The 23,815-nt window shown below is 32.2% G+C and overlaps 1 protein-coding gene across 1 annotated transcript; it reads right to left on the minus strand.

The window, feature by feature from the left end:
• Positions 1-6,752: 6,752 nt before the first annotated feature.
• LOC141481380 (uncharacterized) lies at positions 6,753-8,475 on the minus strand. The gene is made up of 3 exons (XM_074172795.1): positions 8,121-8,475; positions 7,508-7,736; positions 6,753-7,453 (listed from the first exon to the last, which is right to left on the minus strand). Exons 1-3 carry the CDS (start codon positions 8,183-8,185, stop codon positions 7,304-7,306), a joined length of 444 nt encoding a protein of 147 aa, XP_074028896.1. The 5' UTR covers positions 8,186-8,475; the 3' UTR covers positions 6,753-7,303.
• Positions 8,476-23,815: the final 15,340 nt, after the last annotated feature.

Here is a 23,815-nt window from a genome sequence, read left to right on the forward strand (position 1 = left end):
TTACCTTGAAGTTCCAACCATATAAGATACATATTATTAGCAAATTATACACGAAACATTTTTACCTGCCGCTGTTTACACATTTCATCTTTGCATTATATTTCTTCGTAAGATCATATTTTGAATAACTTCCAGATTATTGCCCTCTCTTTACTCTAAACATGAAATTAATGAAAATTTTGTTCTTTCTATTCCTTTCTTTTTCGATCTTAATTGATATGGAGGAAGTAGCACGCTAACTACTCTATTCTGGAGTATTGTTTTGTAGAAAGACATAAAATTTTCATGCGCGCAGATAGAAGGTTTGTTTGTCTTTATGATTTGAAAAAGCAGTTACTTTTTGTTGAACTTGTAGATTTTTTTATTGATTTTCCCAAATCCATTAAACTTCAGATGAGAGGAACTTACTCAACTTTTTTTGATATAAGGAGAACATGTCAGGGACGGATGAAGTAATGACGAGATTAAGCGGAAACTGTTGAATGACTGGCAACGGTACTGTGGCACAGAATAGTAAACAACCAGAATTGTCACTCCTAAGCGCGAACAAATTGGAGTGTTACTCGCGCAGATAGACTGTCCATCATCTACTCAGGACAAATTTTTCATTGGTTAAAACTGACAAACGACAAGAAACAATTTCAAGAAGGAAAGTTTGCTGTTCACTATCCCAGTTGAAGGCTCATGTATCTCAATAATATGACATCATTATGCTGTTATAAAGTGTATGAACAAAAAACTGGTACTAGGTTTTTTTGTTTGGAGAGTACCAAAGACATCATTTGCTGAATTATCATCAGTTTGATAATTCTTTCACTTCTTTCACTGAACCACATTTCTGTAATGGGAGATTGAAAATCATTTATTTATCCTGCCAGATAACACAAACATGTTGATGCATTCTCAGGTTTCTTGCTCTTAAATTCATATCGCAAAATGAACAGATCTGGAAAAATGTTATTTGAATTTGTATGACACATTCAAATTTTCAAATAGATATTTATAGTGATGTGAGTTAATTGTTTTTCAAGTTGAAAATTTTCTAATATTCTCTTAGAATTATGATGAGAAGTTTCCTTTTCATTCAGACTAAACAAACAAAGTTTAATTTTGGCAATGGGGTCAATTCAAATCCAAATTTCTCTTAATCTACTTCCGAATGGAATTCATAGATTGCGGTGACATTTGACAGAAGCTAAATTCATAGATGGTGCATAGGTTTCCTGATGAGTGGCCGATGACAGTTCATTTACGTCACGTGGGTGGGGCGCGAGAAGTGACAGATGACAAGGCGGGAGAAGTAAAATGTAGTTCAGATAACGAGGTTGGGATGTTGGTAAGTAAAATATGCCTGACAGGCGACGTGCGGGAGGAAAAAATTAGCGGCATTGAAAAAGTAGGTTAACGACTATCTAACGTCATGTGGGGGTGACGGAAAAGTGACAGACGACTTGGACGGGTATAGTCAGACGTCGTTTCAGGTGTCGCCTAAGTGCCGGAACGCTTGATTCATTTCCATGGAAAAACTTGTTGTTCCGAAACCTTAAACGAATAAAATTTCTATTGTTGGGTTCGAATATTTGTTGTAGTCCAGTCATTTTAGGGGGATTGCCTAGGAAAGTGAACTTATACCCGCTGTAAATTTGTATAAACTTTGTATTTTGGCATCATAAAGGTATTCTCAGAATTCACATATAATTCGACGGCCGCAACTTCAAAAATTGGGGATCAAAAGTCAAAAAAACCAAAACCGACTTTTTGCACGTTTTTGCCAATATATCTCGTTTCCAATGAGTTTTATGCTAATTGTATTTTCTATCAATATTGTAGAGAATTAAATTCTCCACAACTTTTGTTTGAAACATTTTTTCATACGTTAAATCGTTTTTGAGATAGAGGGCAGCGCGAGCGCAGATTAAATATTATTTGAAATCAACTGGTTGTCCCGATCGAAATCAGCTCATTTAAGGTTTATAAATTATTACTTAATAAATAATTATAAATAATTTTAATTTTTTATCAACAAATACATTATATTTGAATATTTATTTCTTTAATTATTCATTTTCAATTAAGTATCAATTTATTTAATAACACTTACCTGCCCCTGTAGTTATTAATTTGTAGAAGGAAAAATATATATTACATTATAATTTATAATAATCTATAGTAATTATTATGTAAAAAATAAAAATTAATAGGAAAAAAATAAAATTTTAAATAATATTTTTATTAAAAATTCTCATTTGATACATTTGTGAATGTGAATGATAAAATAATTGAAAAAATAATGAGTTTTAATTTCAATTTTCTTCTGCTTCATCGTGGTCGTCTTCTTGCAGCTGTAAAAATTCAAGGGCGTTATCATCTTCATTGTCATCTTCACCCAGATTCGTTTCCAATTCTTTCATGGTTTCTGGATCAAAGGACGTATCTTCGTTAACATCGGTCTCATATGGTACAGCATTGAGACAAGCTTGCCCATTGCACTGGCCACAAGCTTAAAAGCATTGCAACCCCGCTTTCCTGCATCCACATTTCGAACCACAACCACTTTTGCAGTTACAGAATATCGTATTGAGTAACTCATCTGGAGCAAGTGGTAAAATGTTCATGATAGGTTCTAGCAATCCGTCAAGCATTGCCCAACCCCATTCCTGGGGTTCCAAATCATGTCCAAACCAAGTTTGAAATTTGATAACTGCACAGGTTTATTGAGCTTTGTTAGCTTGACAAATTGTGCATAACGAAGATGATCGATAGTATCTACAGACTTTGGAGCATTATAAACAGCCAATTAAGTTTGCAATCCACTATCAAATAAAATTTGAACCGGGCAGTTTTCTTCTTCAAATGATGCGGCAAGTTCATCCAAATTAGATAGTTTCTCGAATGTTCTTAAAATCGTTTCAGAGTTTACGAATTTTAAACAAGATTTGAATTATTTCGTACTCAAAATGCAATTACCATAAAAGAGAATACAATTGAAATGAAATTAAAGTATATCCATTAATGACTTTTTGAAATACAGGAATAAATTGCATTATTGAATTCATAGATCGGTTCATTAATGAAAAAAATATTGAATTATAATGTATTTGTTAATAAAAAATGGAAATTATTTATAATTATTTGTTTCGGCTTTTTAGGCCGCCGTTCGTTGGAATTTCTCCCTGACGTTACAGGTACCGATAACATTTATAACACAGACCTCTGAAAATGCCAGCCACTTGTGTCAGCGAAACGCCACAAAAAATCCAGCAGAAAAATGGCCTAACACCCGAAACAAGAAACAGTTACTGTTACTAGTGCTTCCTAGAGTTACCCGAGTTAATATTCCGAACTCACTTATGTTAAGGTATGTTTCAATTTATTTGTGCCGTTCCCAAACTCTCACTTCTCCGAGATAACCGACTCTGCTAGCTTCAGTAGCAAGAAAACATACATTATATGGAGTAATGAACGATCTGACTAGACTAAAATGAATAAATATCTCAACGACATTTTATTACTTTTGCTTTCCTGATATAAGTGATGATGCTTCTTGTACTTCGCGCAGTGGGGGATTGCCATTCCAAAATATTGTTTGTTCCGTTTTGATAGTTTTTTAGGGGGGCAATTTGAGATCACCGCTATTTTTTTTTGTTATGACGAACTTACTACAAGTGACTACTTCATACATCTATCTTTTATTATAAATAAGTATGTTGGGGGCGATTCGTTGAGAATATTTCAGATAAACATCATTTAAAATAATCATAAAATTGATAATTTGAAAATGAATGTATCTATCAAAAAATATAATTTTCATTCAAATGCATCACATGCCCGTCTGAATAATACCACTTCCCTGCTTGTAGTGAAATGCGATTTCTCATTTAGTGACTTCATCGTTTTTTAGGGAAGAAGAGTTTTGGCATTCTACTACTCCATCTTCATGCAAAAAATGTGAAAAACTCCCAAAGGAAGGAATGAAGCAATTAATTCCAAAATTAAACTCTTCAGAAAGATGTGTGCATACAAGTTACATACACTCAGATGCAAACTGGAAGAACATACTCTCTAGAAATAACTTTTTTTTTATATCAACACTGAATTATATGAAAGATAAAATACTTCCGAAACTTTATCATGAACATTAAATTATACAAAGAACATCTTTTCCTATTCAGTTTGTTCTCCAAACATTCATTATGTAATTGAATCAGATATCAATCACAGGATTACTACACAGTCTTACATGATACACTGTCATTCTCAATGGCAGACATTGCTGTTTCGGAATAAGATACTTGTTTTATTGCCTCTTCAGCACCAATCTGCATTACGTTACAAGATGAAGCACTCAATTTATTTATAACATTACGACGTCATGTCACGAGTGAGTTGAATCTACCCATGTCACTTAAAATATATTCTTCAATTTGAACATGATTTTTATGTAATTGGTGCAAATTATATTATTATTATTATTGATATTGAGTATACAAACCAATTTCGATAGCTGAGATATTCAAACACCCAGAGTTCAATCGATTGAAATATGTGTGAATGTAAAGTTTTGGACTTGAGTGTGTAGTTTAATAAAAAACCGAGATTGTCGAAGGACTTTTTATCTCAAATTTTTATACACGTACGCGTTCACTACAAAGCATATACAAGGGATATATGTTGAGATTATTTCCGGATCAGAAAACGACAATATAAACTCAAAAACTTAGTTGGCAAACGTTATTAATTTCTATATAAGCTGACTATTTCAAGTTTTTATGCAATGAAAGAAATAATCCAACAAAGAAATCTTGATATTTCCCATGTTTTTTCAATATGTTTTGAAGAATTGAATTTAAGAAATAAATGAAGAAAGCAATGAAAAATAATATGACATTCTGAATATATATTCGGACTCAACGATCTTTTAATGGTTCAATGTTGCTTTAGATATCACGAATTGATGTTTTCTATTGGTAGTAGTGATCAATGGGAATTTAATTCTCCTCGCAGTTTCACCAGATCGCCGAAACTGTAGTATTCTTATGTGTTCCTGATATAAAAAACACCGTAGTCAGCTCATGCTGTTGATGACCTTGTTCCAGCAAGCACATGATGTTGATACCTGTCTGTTCAGCACAGTGCCCGTGGTTGTTGGTTGTGATTCAATCACATATATATTTTGAAAAATTTCATGTTTATCAATTAGTACTTTTCCTTCATTTTCTAAAAAAACTAACCTTTTATTTATTCATTGATTAGAGTTTAGGATGGTTCAACTCTCAGAGCAACAATATATGTAGAGGCGCCATACCCATTTCAACTACTAGGAGTTGTTTATACTGGAACATTTACCTATCCTTTATTGCTGAGTTTGTGGACGAGAGGGGTGAGACGTAAAGATCGGGTTGTTTATCGAGGGCAAGGAAACAGTGGCATGGCAATAATTAGTTGACACAAAAACAATAGGTATTTTATTACAGTAAGAATACATCACTGGTTTTTGAACAAAATAGTCTTCGTCAATGATGACCTTACTCTATTTTCTCTACTATTCTCCAATATACAAGTTTCATGGTGTAATTTTATTTCAAAATAATTGTTTAAAATTAACTTTGAAAGCTGGTAACAATGGTTACTGAGAGGTTCATCATCAAAGAAACAGCTTTTTAACATTCTCAGACATTTTTCACCTTCTTTACACAGATTTATAACAAATTCACATGCTTTTGTCATTAAACCATAAGTTTTTCTAACTTGTAATCTGGATATATTATCACTACACTCTAATAAATTCAGACAGTCAATACAGTGAATCTTTTTCTTAATCCGTTTTACTATAAAGCCTGCAATATAGGCTACAACATCATTCACATAAAAAGTTAAATTCCAAGCATTTGAAGTGATATAATCATGATCATCAGTTTTACTAATCCATTCTGTCATTTCCCGGTCAATGTTGTCTGAATCATGTTGGACTATTGTAGAACTTGAACAATGTAAAATATTTGTGGAATCCAGGACTAATGTGTTGGCACAGTTACTACCCTTTACCTCAGAATGGATTAGTAATCTTTTCATTATAGATTTGAATTGTCGAGCCGTTGGATTATTATTATGTCCTCCTTTAGCCCTAATACAACTGAAAAATATTTCTAAATGGTCCTGTGACAGCTTATAAGAAAGAATATATTTTAGTTGCTTTTTATCTGTTACTCTCTCATTATACATTTGTTTAAGACTTTCTATGCAAATAAGAAAGCCTAAAAAGCCTGTTCTTCTTTTTGAGTATAATATTGGTACATGTGTGTCCTCAATTGTCAAATATTTTATATAATTTATACACTTGTCCATATAAGTAAAATATGTCTCTTTCGTGGCCGGAGAAAGAGGTTTTTCATAAAGTTTTTTAGTAAGTCTACTTCTTGAATTGAAAATATCAAACAAATTATTGAATGTCCTACAAAAATTTGAAGTAGATTCTGAGAAAGCAAATGTTTCCAACTTCACATCAAAATTCAGGTAATCCAGAGCATCTGCCACACTATTACTCAAGGTTTGTACTGCCAGTTTTACCTTCATTTTTTCTTTTATCCATGCAACATGCCTTCTTCTAAGTTTGGCAGCTAGATGGAGTCCTTCATCTTCCTGAATTTCAGTAAATTTTTTAATAAAGTTCCATTTAATTGGTTTGCCAAATATAATCTTTTTTTCTCAATTTTTCTAGTGTTCAAAATTTCTTTACTGCCAAAACAAACTAGTTTTATCGTATGGTTAGGATCAGAAAATATAAAAACCTTTTCGTTTGTCTCAGGATGCGGAAAATATGTTTTCAAATTTGAGGGTACAAGACAAGCACCCAATGTTTTAGCTACCGTAAAATTTTTTGGTGTTCCATCAAAAGTTATCGATGTTACTATAACACCACTCTCATGAACAAATCTGAGACAGTTCTTAACTGAATTTGCTTTTTCAGTTCCTGAGAGCCCATTTATCAAAAAATACCCAACCGGTATTTTCAATGAAGCATTTAAAGCAACAAGCATAAATACTAGAGCTTCTTTTGCTTCTTCCATTTGGTCTGATTCAAGATTTATCCGTAATCTACAAATCCATGAAACTTTTTCTCATCCCATTCAACTCTTTTTCTGATGGCCATTTCGTCAAAAAATAGATTGCATAGTATTTTGTTACCCTTAGAAGTATCATCTACTTTCAGTTTCAAGGCCTGTAAAGCCTCTATTGAAAAACCTGGAGAGCAATCAATTGTTTGATACCATTTCGAGAGTGTTCTCACATGAGGTAGATTTTTTTAAAATGTCTGACGAACGTAATTGTAGGACTTAGTTGAATGAAAATTCAAAGTAAGTGCAAATTGTCTTAGTTCAGGAGTATACTTTTGCTTCCCAGGTTTCATTAGCATACGGTTGAATAACTCTTTTGCAGGACCAGATAAAGAGGCCTGTAAATAAAAAATGATTAGTCAGTTGAATAAAAAATAAACACAGTAAGTTACATTTAAAGAACATTCTGCATTTTCTGATATCATATTTTGTTTTCGAAGACGGGATGTTAATGATTTTAATGTATTTATTTTACACTTCATTCTTCTGTTTTTCTGCTGCAATTGAGCAATTTTGTATTTCTGCCTTCTGATTATTTCTCTGGCCATCCCAAAACACTGATTTCTCTTATTGTTGTCTTCCATATCATTACTCTCAAAATCACCAAAATATCGAATTTTCCTGAAAAAATAATCAAGATTCAATCTTTGTTACACTCTAGTATACTAGTATTATTCCTGATTTGTAAAATTCTGAGAAAATGGTTGAGTGAAATCAACATAAATAAATGAATATAACAAGACAAAAATAAGGATGACTCAAAATTTGGTGTAACCTTAAAAAAAGAAACTAAAAATAATCATTCTTACTTTTTTTTCAAAAAGGTTTCAGTTCTACTAAAACTCCTCTTTCTTTTTTAAGGTTTTCATAGATGTTTGTTTATACCTGAGTTATCTTTTTTGAACAATACAGAAGTAATGAATATTTGAAAGTGAACACAAATGTAAAATAAGCATCATGATTAAAATCAATGTAAAAATGGGGACGTCCATGATTGAAACTTACCTGTGAAATGTTTTGTTTACACCCCGAGATTCCTTTAGTCCACAAACTTCGCAAATTTTCACCATATTAGTTTAAAATATTGAATAACTAAACACAATGTCACATGAAAATAAATCACAAATGAAGCAAAATTCTTTTTGATCGAAAACAACACAAAATTGAGGTATCAACACAATCTAACCACAAAACTTTGTGAATCTAACAACTAATCTGAAATAAGCATCTGTACGAATGGTATGAACGAGAATTCACGAAAACAACCGATCTGATCTGAGTTTATTATGGTCCTGGCCCTAAATAAATAAACAACATTTGTATATGTACCAGTCAAAACAAGGATAGAAAAGCCCATTCTATGTATTTTATTGTTCTGAGGTTCAACTCTTACTTCCAATTCAGTTAACATTGGAAAGGGCATAATTTGAAAATGTCATTCTGAGAGTTAGAAATGTGGTTATTATTCGTGAAAATGAAGTTTGTTGACGTGTAAATGAATCATTCTCGCAAGCAGATTACAATAATTTTTCTAAGACTCATATCAGGAATACTTCCAAATAATAAAATAATTTGAGAGGGATTTCCATAGGATCTTTATATTGTATAAAAAATTAACTTGGGAAATCACTCAAAAATAACTTCCTATTATTGTTATTTTATCCAAATTCAATTTGAAAAGTGGGTGGTTGAAAAAAAATTTAAAAGTCTGCCGTCACTAACATTTGAAACCGTGTTCACAAGTACCATGTTCTACCATATTCCACAATCATTAATGCAAATTAGCGAGACATAAAAGTAGTTCGGTTTCAAAATTATTTTGATTTTGTTGACGATAACAGCAATTGAACAGATTTAGTGCATTTAATTGTGAAGTCTGCAGAAGCTTTCAAGATTTTATTCACTGAAAAAAGTATCCAAAAGAAATTTTGATGTTTTCTATATTTTCTGAATATTTTTATAAGAATTGAATTTGAGACCGAATTGGGAAAAATGGAAAAAATACGACAGTAATATGGATCCGGACACTAGGATCGCTAAATGGTACAATTTTGCTTTATATCACGAGTCGAAATTTTTTATTGGTAGTAGTGATCACAATTAAAAAAAAACAACAACATATTTTTGTGGTTTGAGCAATAGGAATAAATGATGATATGAAGATTTGATAAATGTTCAGATTCCTGGAACAATAGTTGCTGGAGATCTATTTAAAAAATTAAGTATTCTTACTGAACCGGGGACCTATATCCTAGAAGCCGGTGTGTCAGTTTTGAACAGAGGTCTGGTAGTCTGGTTCACATGTACTTTTTTCTTATTTTTGTGACATTTTACAGACGGGTTCAAAAATTACGACTAAGGTGTAACTGGATTCATATTTTTATCTATAAAGTTTGAGAAAAGGTCCGAAAAGGCGCTGAAAAAAAAATTACAAAAGTTATAAACAATTAAGTGAAAACAAATGGGGCTTTATTTTTTTCAATATCCCGAAAAATTCTCAAAATTTTGGAAATTTTAAAAAAAGGTCTGAAAAGAACAATGAATTTGCGTAAAAAAGTCCCGACTCCCGAAACTGTATCTAAATTATTTATAATTTTTACAGAGCCTTGAAAATAGAGCCAAAAACGGGTAGTCTTTCTGACATAAGAACAAAAAAAAAATATTTAAACATATTAAATGCGAATATTAAGGAATGAAAAAATTCATGTAATGTTGGGATACATAGATAAACAATAATCCGCAGTAAAAAAATTTGTATCTCAATTTCAACATTAATTATGCATTTGTTAATTAATAACTTTCTTGAATTGAAACTTAATATAAAAACCCCTATAATTACTAAAATAAAACCCTGTCATTTTTTTCCTTTGGTGAAATTATTCTTAATAGACTAAAAAATAGCTTATCGTTGCGAAAATAAAAAAAAATATTTTCTACTTTTTTATTAACAATTGAAAATTATAAATTGAAAAAAAAACATAATTTTTTTTCAATTTTTATTGTTTCAATGTCTCATGGTTGAAAACTACTTAATATTTTTTTTTTAATTTTTTACTGCTATTGTTAATAAATTTATTTTTTGCATTGTGTCAGTGCAAAAAATAAATGGTTCCTTAAAAAATTTCTTCGTTGCTAAAAATGCGTTTGTTAATTAACAATATGGTAACATGTCTGACCGTTTACACAACTATAACACAAGACAAAGACAGTTATTACGACCTTCGTACTGAATGAACTCTTTCACAAAAGTTATGAACTGAATGGATGCATGTTTTCCATTTTGCTTGAGAATGTGAAGAATTATAAAGAAGTATTTGTGTTTGAAACATGACAAAACAACTGTTGCAAAATAATTGCTACACTTTCGAATAATTTCTCAAATTGATCTGATTTTTTTTATCCTTGAGAGTGTATCTGAATTATTTATTTACTTTTTAGTGTGTGTTAGGAATCACCTCGTTAATCCTTAGCTCGCACAAGTTTCGACTTCTGAGGGTTGTCATTCGTAGGGGTGCGACAGCTGGTTAACGTAAAAACAGAAACAGAAAACTGATTGTATATAGATATAGGTAATGATTTCATAGACGTGTTTCATTTTCCATTTGTATCATCATGAACAACCTTATTGTTCGAAATAAATACTACTAATATTATTATTATCGCACGTTTATTATTATGAGACCTCGTTGATATCTAGCCCGCACAACTTTTGATTTCTGCTAGTTATCGTTCATGAGGAAGTGACAGCTGATGAACGGGAAATGGAAAATGTTCAAACACTATCGTTATGTATAATACTGGAGTTTAACCCCAACACCAACCCTAGAATACGATGTATTCGGGAAGGAAACAAGCACTTACAGGTATATATTTCTGACAGTTCACATCTCTATGTAGGATGTGTGAACAGGAAGATGAAACTGTGAGGCATGTCCTAGGCGAATTTCCAGAGTTATCGTCGTGTGTGTTCGGCGAGTCTTGGCCTACACCTGCCGATATAAAGAAGACCTGTCCATCTTCCTGTAAAGGATAGGATGTACGATTACCTTGGAGGACAACTCCTTGGGAGGATGTACAATGGTTCACATGTGGTCTAACTGCTGTGGGCCTCCACTCACCCTCCCTACTCTACAGATACAGACACAGAAACGTGCTGGGCTGAATTTTCTAGTACATCGTCTTTTGTCATTTTCTCTTACACATGTACACAAAATAAAAACCGACAATACAGGAAATTGCAGTCAGTAAGGGTATTATAGGTGATATCATAAGGAAGAGAAAGTTTAGGTTAAGAATGAACGAAATTCCGAATCTTAGAAAAGACGAAAACTAAGACAAATAATTCTCAGTTGCATACCACCAATATACAAAGAACTTTGGAAATATTTTTAAGAAACTAGGTATGAAGGTGGTTTTTAAAACAAGTCATACACTACAGAGCCTTTTGGGAAGTCCAAAGGACAAAGTCTAGAATTCGGAAAAGTCTGGAATTTACGAAATTAAATGTAAGGATTGCGATGCAAAATATTATGGACATTCAAAAAGATCTATTATAAAAAGATATAAGGAGCACTTAGCACACTTGAAATATGGAATACCTGAAAAATCAGCAGTCGCCCATCATATTTTGCAACAAAACCATTCCATAGACTTCAGTTCATTAAGATTAGTTGGACAAGTTAACAATTGAGACGCAGTAGCAGAGGTATCTAGGGTATAAATAAGGACAATATTGTATGTAATTTAGTTAATCATCCTCTTGAAGATTGAAACACTTGTCGAAGTGTTAAAAATAACGGTTAGGTATTGGGATTAAACTCCAGTAATATTCATTACTACACCAAAGGTTATAAACAGTGCATCACAAGTACTATCGTTATGCGTTCCTGTTGTAAAATCAATGTACTCAGCTCACAATGTTGCTAACGTTGCCGCCTATCTAAACCTGTGATTATTTTGGTACAATCTTCCGAACTTTGGCCCACGTTCAATGGCATTCTTATGTCTATTTTGGCAACTTTTAAGATTATTACTACTTTCACATTATTTTCGAACAGAAAACTAATCATTTTATGTTGTAGATTTCTCTCAAAAGAGTTTGTGATGAGATCAACTCTTACTTCTAATAAATATTGCTTTATGCATCAAAAAGTACTATTGAAAAGACGTGTTTATTATGTCACGAAGTTGTTGGTTATCGCCATCTTTATCATACACGAAAACAATGAATTTTCCTCTAGTAATAAATACACAAACGTAAAACCTCATTTTATCGACGTCCATCCTTTGTCCTTTCACTTTTCTGAAAGACCACCTAAGTTTGCCAGTTTTGGTATCAGGGAAATATGAAAATACTTTGGTTCATTGTATGAATATACTAGCTATACAAATTCACGAATGATCTCCTGTATTCCTGCTATACGAAAACCGTTTGAACTCCACTAGGACGAAACCAACTGCGACTGAGACTGAGTGGACTATTGACTGACATTTTATTTAATTAACTAGTTTAGTGATCCAATAATTTTTCTGAAAAAAGGTTGGTTGGGTAACAGTATCAATTTTTTCTTGAAAAAACTATTGTTTTCTTGTCGATGTTTCGAATTTCAAGGTTCGAAAAGTAGTTGGTTGTTTCGTGTAGATAATATTACTATTTTAAAAATCATCAGACATATGAGATACATATTTACAAATAACATTGTAACAACCAAATTTCCTAGACAACATATAACCTGTAAACGCCTCTAAATGATAGAAGCAACATTTGGAGGCTATAATGGGGTTTTTACTAAAGAAAATAATGCGGAAAGCTACTTTTGGAAAGTGGATCGTGAAAAAAATACTCTAATGTGATAGGAAATGGATTTTATTCGTTGTGCAAGTTGCATGTAGATTTAGGAAATGGATTTATTCGTTTGTTTGAAGGTGATTGACAATGTTTCATGATGAATTTCACTAGTTCGGACTTCCATTGTCTACTATATAAAAATGATTTGAAATCCCTGAAACACCTAAAATAGAAGAATTAAAAATGAATAGCTGAAAATAACAATTATATTAAGCAAAATAAACCTGAAATGAAATAATAGTGAAATAAAATACAAATAAAAATAGAACAATTGAATAAATAAAAATAAAGAAATGAAAAAAATAAAATAAAAAGTGAAGAGATTCCAAGTCACGTTAGTTCACGACGTTTCGATTGTTAGTGTCTACAATCGTCTTCGGGTGATGACAGTCATCACCCGATTTCAAATCATTTTTATATAACAGACAATGGAAGTCCGAACTAGTGAAATGGATTTATTCGTTGTGCAAGTTGCAAGTAGACTTAACTACATATAGACTCAACATTGAATCATTCAATCTGCATGGGGAGAAGGATATGATTATTTGATATCCCTATGTATATATACACCAGATTTTACATATATAAACTAGTAAGTGGTAAGTAAATATAATTTCAGAGTTGTGATATTGAATTATTTGTACTCTTTCTTTCAGAATCACTGGTAGATAAGGCTTCACAGCCAAAAAGCAGCATTCAAATACAATAAACAGAGTAATTGACAAGCAATAAGAGGTGTGATATTAATATAAGTAAAGCAATAGAAATAATGGAAAGAGCTCGCCTGATCAAGGTGTTGCCAGCGTATATCTTTCTCCAATGGATATTCTCTTCGTTCGAAACCCTGTAGAGATCTGGTGTGTTCAAAAGTGATCTTGAGATTCTGTGGTAAGTGGTATAGTTGTAATCAATGATCTTCTAGTTACCAGAGACTTCCTGCAGTTTCGTAATAAAGGTAACGATAAAGCGAATCGTCAAGATGTAACCAGGGGAGCATACATAAAGCGAAAAAGGCCTGTAACAAACTAAGGTTATACGAACAATTCTGTGCTAAGTTCTTGTTTTATTGGGAAGAGGTGCCTACTAAGATACCTCTCAATCGATAGTTGACAAGCTAGTGGAAGACGTACCTGTATATAGTGGATGGCCTGAAGTGAGGTCTAATGATTACGGCTTGATTAGGAATATAGAATAATTCAAATTCCAAAACACTGAAGTGGGTATTTCTTTCTTTTCTCAAGAATAAGAAACTCTTATATTCACCTCCTAATACGTATAAGGCAAATTTATCCAAGATGTGAGCACAATTCTCAAATTCACCTCTAGCCATGTGCCGTGATGATAAAAAAAAGAAAAGGACATCCTCCTTTCAAAGGTAAGTCAACTTGTCATCTAGTCAGTTTTATTTCGCAATCCTTTCAAATGGGTTAATTATTGTTGTTGTCTGGTCGTCATGGTTATTGATGTCACAGATGGTCTGTTCGGGGTAAAATCATCTCTAATGACTTCACAGGTGAATCCTTTTAATCAAACTTTTCAATGATATAAACTTAACAGAAGTGACACAGATTGCCAATATAACTCAACAGTGATGTAAGAGTATATTTTGAAGAACTAAATATTAGAATGTTAGGTTATTTATTTCTCGTATTTGTATTTCACAGGAATCTCAGAGAACACTCGAAGCACCAATTACTACAATGCAATTACAAACAAGAACTGATTGATGGTAAGTGATTGAATGGTAACTAGATGAAATTGAGTATACAGAGCGTATTATTTTCAGGGTACAGAAACTTAGAATTTAACAGATCGCATGGAAGCACTATTTCAAAAATATCAAACAATAAATAAATAAATATCGAAGTTGTATATATTTTTTTAGGTAATTCAACGTGAATCATAAAAAAGGTAAATTAACACGTAACAAACACAAAACGACATGAAACAAACGAATCTATCAACCCGAAAACACTACTTTTCCAGCCCTGAAGAAGAATTTAATTACATTCGAAACGTCGGCAAGAAAACAATTATTAAAAAAAAATTGATTCTGTTACCCAACCAACCTTTTTCCAGATTTTATTTAATATTTGTTACTTACTTCTTTCATATGACAAAGTCCAGTGGAGAACGCTGTGAGTAAAATGGTGTTTAATGGTATTTTTGTTATGGAAATGATTCAGAAAAAACTGTAAAATTGAAACTTAAGAATTAGTTTTTCTTGGAAACTATCAAAATGGAATCATCGTTTTCCGACGTTTCATATCCATTACATTACGTTTCTGTTTATATTCCACTCGGTGTGAAAATTGAAATAAAATGATTCATACATAACACCTGGGTCTAAAAGTCCCAGGCCAAAGAGAGAAAACACGTTTTTTTTGTTCAAAATTGGCTTCATTCGTCAATGTAACTCCAACATCGCTCTAACATACTTTTGTAGAACGATTTATCTCTTACCTTAAAATAGGCCTCAGTTTCAGCCTTAACCTCCTCGTTCGAGCGAAATGTCTTGCCAGTAGTCGCTGTCTTGCCAGTAGTCGAAGCCCATTTTATGCAATTTTGCCATCGTCTTCATCGATTTTTGACACTGTGCATTGTCCTAATGCAGCTTCACTTTCTTTTTCTTCAAATGGAGTCTTTTTCCGCAATTTCGGCCTCGAACTTTCCAATAACATTACATAATAGTCACTATTGATGGTATTTTTCTTCTCAAGATAATCGATGAATATTATACCACGCACATCCCAAAATACCGAGGCAATAAACTTTCCAGCCGATTGTTGTGCTTTTGGGCGCTCTGGACAAGGTTTACCAATTGCTTTCTAGTCAAATGAAGATCGTTTTGATTCCGGAGTGAAGTGACGGATCCATGTTTCATCCATTCTCAGATAGATATCGACGAAAAATTTCGGTTTGTTATGTTTAATGATGGCCAAACACTGCTCTGTTATTGAAATGAAAATTTTCAGAATTTAGATGAGAAAGAAGTTTCATTTTCACTCCAAAATGCTGTGATATTTTTTGAATATTATCTACCTCCTTCCATCGGCGCCATTAACGGCACAAAATGGCGGAGGTCTCATGTGACAGGTCTACTTTTCTGTGGTTGTGGTCCCGAATGAAACTAATATGTGAAAAATCACATTATGTAGATTGTTTATTCTATTGTAGAAATTAATTTTTTCATGTTGGTTCCTCAGTACTGAGGTAATAAGTATAAAAATCACTTTGTTCTGTAGCAATTCAATATTAATTAATGTTATTATTTTCCATTAGCACCCACTCAGTCCACCTTGTGAACCAGATGCCAAGCAACCAACCTCACCTCTCTTGCTTACAAGAGAAAACAAACCGACTTTGCCAGTTTCGGTAACAAGAAAATATAAGTTACGTGTAAGTATAATGAACGATCTGAAAATTAAGGTGAACAAGAAACTTCTCAACGACTTGTTACTTCTGCTTTCCTGATATACGTTATGCTACTTGTGCTCCGCTCAGTAGGGATCAATGAACTGCACATACATACACATACACCACAAGGTGTTGTTTTTTTGTTCATTTATATTGTTTCATCAAAAAAAACAGCATTCCCACCACTACTTATTTGTTTGTACTGAGGAACCTATTTGAGTGACTTCATCACTTGAGAGAGAAATGAAAATTTTTGTTTTTTACCACTTTCATTTGTAACTGAAGTTACTGCAAGTTTCGTCCAATGAGGACATTTTCAAACATTACATTATAGTAAAAATAAATGATAATATTACCTATAACCACTTTCGGTAATAACGTAGATATTTAATTTAATTGAATACCTGTATTTTGTTTACCTGTTACAATGTGGATACGCTAATTTGGAAACCGGTGAGTAAACTATATCGATTTGATTATGCTTATTAATTTCTGAGGATTCCAAATAATTGAGTTTCCAACCCTTGCTTGCATAATACGAAATTTCCGTATCGTTTAGATTCGGGAACTTGTGGTTGCATTCCAAGGAATGAATGGTTTGAAAACGTCGAATCATTTTCAACTAGTCTGCATGTTCAGCATAATTTCGACCAAATTGTCCCACATAACACTATTACACTCCGGACACCTGGCATGTGGTCTGAATGGCACTTCCACATTGTTTTTTTTTGAAAAATCCTGCAATTATCTCTTTTCTTTTACCAAAATATGTTAGAGTTATAAATGTCTTGATTTCTGATGTCCTATTTCCAAGAAGATGAATCTCCGAACCGGATATAATAATGTCAGGTCAGACAATTCAGCTTTCTGCTTCGATAAGTTTATTGGGGGTTAAAATGGACACGAATATGTTTTGGTACAATCATGTCGCTGGAATTGCAAAGGCTGCTTCTCAAAAGCTTGGAAAACTGTTCCGAACCAGAAAACTGTTCCGAACCAGAAAACTGTTCCGAACCAGAAAACTGTTCCGAACCAGAAAACTGTTCCGAACCAGAAAACTGTATACACCTCAGCAACTCTTGATACTTTATAAAGCTTAGATCAGATCTTCTTTGGAGTATTGTTCTCATGTATGGAGCTCTGCATCCAAATACACCCTGAAGTTGCTGGATTCCATCCAGAAAAGAGCCATCCGCCTGATTGGAGACGCGAACATCACATGCGATATCCTGGAACATCGAAGGAAGGTTGGATATTTTTTCTCTTCTATAGATACTTTCACGGAAATTGTTCAAGCGACTTAGCACATTTGATTCCACCAAGAGCGGTACATATCAGAAATACGCGACGGACTGTAGCTGCTTATCGTTTTGGGGTTCAACTCAGTACACCTCGAACTTCACTGTTTAGGAACTCTTTCATCTGAAGAATTGCGTTTATGTGCAATAAACTTTCAGAGAACGTTTTTCCAAATGGGTTTAATCTCCAGCGATTCAAATCTATTTGGAATCGCTACTTTCGCACAGGCACTGCTCTTAGTGTAATGTTCAGATCTAAGAAATTTATCTGTTTGTCTATCTCTGTTTCGATTGTGAACTGAATGTTGCTATAGAGATTATTCATGAATGTCATAAATTGATTCAGCTGTACCTCTTGATTCAGAAGTACATCTGAAACAGGCGAGAATATCGTTTACATATCTGTACCACAAATGAATATGTTTTTTACCCAGGTCGGAATTTACTATAGTGGTCTCCAAGCTGTTCATAAATTCTATGTTTGCAAAAAGTGGACTAAGGAGTGAGCCCACTGGTAAACCTGAAATCTGTTTATAAAATTTGTTGTTGAACTGTAAATAACTCTGATTTAGGCACACATCGAAAGCAGTCAAAATTTCAGATGAAGTGATTATGGTCTACTTTGGTTTGATCTAATATATCTAAAATGAGGGGCTTACATTCGTTGTAAGCTCCTCATACTCTTGACATCGAATGCAACTCAAACTGAATTATGTGGCGTGATTTGGTTACTTAAGTTTTCCACTATAGGCAGCAAATTTTTAATGATGTGGGGTGGGACGAAACTGGTTATATTTTTGAACAACTTGTCAAGATGTATTCCTAGTTCTCTTACCGGACGAAACTACCGGTTTCTTGGGGTTATCTCTTTATGTGTATTTATCAGGCCATATAGTTTAGAGCAGGAGGGGTTCTTGTTATCTTGTTATCGTTGGGTATTTCTTGATGACAGTAAGATTTTCATTTTAAATGACTGATTCAATTTTCTGGATATATGTTTCTCTTTCAAGTATAACAATGGCATTCGATTTATCAGTTTCCGTGAGAACAAGATCGTTTTTTCTAATTTTTTGTTTTTTCTTAGTTTTCATTATGCCTGTTACTTTACAATTTGATAATGAAAATGAATTGCTACATCCATCAATTTATTTTCGATAAGAATATTTACTTTAATGTATCAATTTATTCCCAAGAAACAGGAAATATAATACAATAACCATACAATTGATATTATCAAAAATAAAATTCATCCAAAATTATGCTAAGCAAATGACCTGAGCGTAAAATGATTTCATGGAATCCAGGGACTGTATGTTGAGGGATTTTATCTTTGATTATATTAACACACGTGAGCGTTTGCTTGAAAGCAAAATTTTAAAAAGTGAAACGCACGCATTTTGATAGATTTGGATTGAAATAATCCCAATGAGGAAAAGAAGACCAGGACAGTTTAAATATGGATTGAGGCACTAGGATCCATCCCTAAATTGTTCGATGTTGCCTTATATCTCAAAGGAAATTTGAGTATCTTCTTAGTTTCTTGAAAAAACTACCAGATTTCAGTGATTTGAGTTCAAGAAGTTCGATGAAACTGAAACTATAGTACTTTTATGTGTTCCTGATGCAAAAACACTGTTTGTACTCAGCTCATCTCTCTAAACCTGTTTGTTGCTTGTTTGTTGTTTTTTACATTCCTTTCTTTCGTACCTACTATGAAATATTTCTAGATTATGATTACCACTTTCCCATAATTTTCCAACAAAAAATTCAACCTCTTATTTGTTGTTCACTTGTGATGCACCCTTTGGAACCTTTGGTGTAGTGAGGAACATTAATCTTCCTCTTGAAGATGATCATCTGGTGATCGAAACACGTGTCGAGGTGTTGAAATAACGGTTTGGTCTTGGGATAAAACACCAGAAATATTCTTCATGTAAAAATGAAACCGAGTAAACTTTGATTTTCATCCTTTTTTTTGGTAAAGAAGGGTTTTGACTTTCTACTTCTCCATATTTATACAAAAAAATAAGGAAGAAAGCAATTACTCTCAAAATAAACTCTTCACAAAGATGTGTAGATCATTCATAGAAGTAACTTTCAGACTGTAAATAATTACTTTCATATAAACATTGAAATTTTGAAAAATGAGAATCTCATAAATAACTCGTGATGCTGATGTTTTTTTTTATTATAAGGTTTCATCTTACTCAAATCCTATGATGCCTTTCAAATAAATCCCTTCTATAACACAAATAATCGAAAGAATCGTACCATTTTATTTTCAATTAATAACATCAATATTGCTGCATTGCATACAAGAATAAATAATACTGAATGGATTATCGATTGATGTTTTCAAGATTTCTAAGTTTTTCTTGGAATATGGATCCTCAAGAATAGTTTCTACCATTCCAATTGGGACTGTAAGGGATTTTTTTAAGTGGAATGGTAGTACCCGAACGTTTTCTAAAAGATGTTCCACCTTTGAAAATGGAATTATTATTTTATAAATGAATCTTTCTCCTCACCCCCCATGAATTTCTTGTTGTTTCGTTATTTCAGGTCTGTTTGAACTTCTTGGGTAACAGGAAAGCATAAAAGCTCTCAGACAACGGTATATTTGGCCGATATGAAATGAATAAATAAATTCCTAAGTTGTGTTCTTCTTCCCTAGGTTACAAAAAGGTTCATGAATCTGCTCCCCAGTTCAAATACAATGACTAACAGAAACAAAAATTCTGTTAACGGCAACGGTGGAAGAGCAATCCTGAAAAATGATCTACTACATGCATGCTTTTGAATAATGACATGACAAGACCCTTCAGTACAATGGTTAACTTATAAATAAACATGCAATATTTTCTTCTGATCGACTCATTACCTATAGTACCTGTATAATAACCATTCAACACATATGGTTTCCTGCTGAGGGAAGCAAATAAGTCCTTCTCATATATAAACAATGTCTGGACTTGGGGACCTGCTAGTTGTTATTAGGTTTTTGGAGCTCATACAAACAACAACAAACAACACATTCAAATGAAATTTTTTTACCTTCCAAATCAGTGAAATTGAATTTACGATTCCTTCGATCAGGAGAAAATGAACTATAGAAAGTTTGTTAGTAATTGAAGGCATCTGAAATCAACTAGTGAGGTGTTCATTGAGTGACTGTTACTAGGAAAACATAAATGAGGAGCAGCTTTACTTTGAACCTCTGATGCAAATAAGAAATATGTTTTAGAGAAATAGACGTTGAGGAGATTACCAAACAAACCAACGAGGGCTGGTGCAGTAGACCTTTAGTCAAAGTTTCCTAGTCCCAGTCTAGTCCAAAGTTTCCAGCTATAGTCTGTCGTATTGTGCATTCACTGGTAATTCCAATTATTTGTTGAGTTTGTTAGGAATCACACGTTAAAAGGTAAGACCTCGTAAGTCCTTAGCTCGCTCAAGTTTCAACTTCTGAGGGTTGTCTTTCGTAGGGGTGCGATAGCTGGTTAAGGAAAAAAACACATTTTAACATATTTAACACATATGTCTTCTGGTATTGGCCACAATACCGCAATACCCGGGCAATCTGCCCCAGCTGCCCTCCTGTGGGAGACCTTGATTTGAAATAAAGTTCAATCATGCAACTATTTATGAATAACTGGTGAATCAAAAAGTTATTGAATAATTCATATCATTCATTACAACTCTTCAAACAAAAGATATTCAATTTATGGGTCACAAGCGTTACCAGTTTTTCTGTAACAATTATCCAATTCACAATCACTATTTATTTGACTCCAAATATATATAAAATATAAGAAGATATTTCCATCAAATTTCCATCAAAAATCATTAACGAAAGATATAGCTATGAATTTAGAGACAGGCCTGAATCCCTTGTAAATTAAATAGATGTTTTTATAATTTAGAATCACATTCGAAATCCCTTGACTTCATTGAATTTCAATAAATAACTAAGAAATGCTTTCGAAAAACAATACTACTTGAATGAGTGATTCATCAATGCTCAGAAGGGTCGAGAATATAAGGATGTTTCTCAGTAGGTAACATGCTAATATTTGAGAAGGTTAATTCTTGATTAATTTCGAAAAAACTGCATATGAAATAAAAAAGAAGATCTAGTCTGATTATTACATATATACGTGATCAGAATCAACAGTATTTTGAAACTTACACCAGAACTTGTTCTTACTCACCTACCTTTCACATTTCTGATTTCGCAACTCTTCAGCTAATACTTAATGTTTTTTGATGGGGAAATTGGTAATTAGTTAATTACATGTCCATTTGAAGAGTTCCTGAAATTCATCTTATAATTTTAAAATATCGACTTTGATCATTTCATTCATAATTGGAAATTATAATTTTATAAAAAATACATTACAATTTTTTTTAATATTTTATTGTTTCAATTAATAATATTTTTTAAATTTATTATAAACAAATACATTGTTTATAAGCAATTCGAATTTTTTTTTTGCATTATAGTAATGAAAAAAAAATCATGATTTTTAGGAAAAAAATGGTTTCTTAAAAAATTTCTTTGTTGCTAAAAAATGTGTTTGTTAATTAACAATCGTTTTTTGCAACTAAATATTAAAATTAAGGAACCGTTTTTTTTAATCATAAATTTTGTTCTTTAAGGTTTTGAGAATACCTTTTTTTATTCTTTTTTTTATTGTTTATTTAAAAAAAATTGTTATGAACAAATCATTATTTTTTATTTATTTTTTTTCAATACTTTGTTGTATAATAATGGTAACTATGTGTTTTTTTATCTATTCTATTTTTTATAAACCTTTTAATATTGTGATACCTTGATACTTGTCTTTTTCATTCGCTCCTTCGCTTTTATAATTATAATAACTTTCAAACTATTGCAGTTTTGATGAATATGCTTCAAGTCTTTTTTGTTCATTATTAATTTATTAACAATTTAGGCCTTTTCTAAAGTTGTAGTCCTATTATTTATTTAATTATTGATCGTTATTTATTAAAAAAAAAAAATTTTTAAGTCTTTTCAACATAAACGTGTCATGTAACAATAAATCATGAGGATTTTATTACTTGCACTTTTAGTAGTTGTAGGATCATTAACATTCACTTATTGTCATATTTGTATGGAGTTTAAGAAAATTTAATGATACAATCAGTCATTCTGTTAATTTGATTTTAATGAGTGTACTCATTAACAAAAACAGTGCCTCAATTTTAATATTTAGTTGCAAAAAACGATTGTTAATTACCAAACGAATTTTTTAGCAACAAAGAAATTTTTTAAGAAACCATTTTTTTTTCTAAAAATCATGACTTTTTTTTGAGTAACATAATGCAAAAAAATGTTCCGTATTGCTTACAAACAATGTATTCATTTATAATAAATTTATTAACAATAGCTGTGAAAAATTGAAAAAAAATTGTAATGTATTTTTTATAAAATTATAATTTTCAATTGTTAATGAAACAATAGAAAATAACAATTATAAATAATCGATGACACCTTGGTCATGATTTTTGGACAGGGCTGAAAAATGTCACCAAAAAGAGCTAAATCGAGTACATGTGAACCAGACTATTAGGGGTAAATATGACAAACAAAGACCAAACATTTGGGTATTAAACGGTTTCTCAATTCATGTCACCATACTTGTTATTTCTTATCATTTTGCTAAACATCCTGTACACTTTCGCTTTGATATTCAACTTTGATATTATAAACTCATTTGTATAAGAATAAAAAGTGAAAAGCTAACCGAAATGCAATTTTTCAATAACTTTTGAATCTTAGCATATTCCTTCGACTTATTTTAAGTTTTATGAGAATGTGGTGAATATTATTATTTCCAAATCGAAAGATAAATTTTTTGATGAAACCTTATATTGGTAGATTTTCAGAATAGCATGTATCAAACAAGCAATCAGTGTATCTAGAGCAAATCATTTTCTACTTGCAGCAGATAGTTTTGGAAATTTGGAATATAATTTTAAGGAAATATATTCCAATGCGGTCAAGAAGTCGAGCCCCCGGACTAGAGTGAAAGGTAACAAATTAAACATCCTTTTAATCGCACCATGATTTATTAACAAAGCAACATCGTCATATTTCACATATATAATATATTTTT

The sequence above is a fragment of the Leptinotarsa decemlineata genome, unplaced genomic scaffold (genome assembly GCF_025532065.1).
Source record: "Leptinotarsa decemlineata unplaced genomic scaffold, Ldec_3_MD MMD2_tig00000199_RagTag_RagTag, whole genome shotgun sequence".
NCBI lineage: Eukaryota > Metazoa > Arthropoda > Insecta > Coleoptera > Chrysomelidae > Leptinotarsa > Leptinotarsa decemlineata.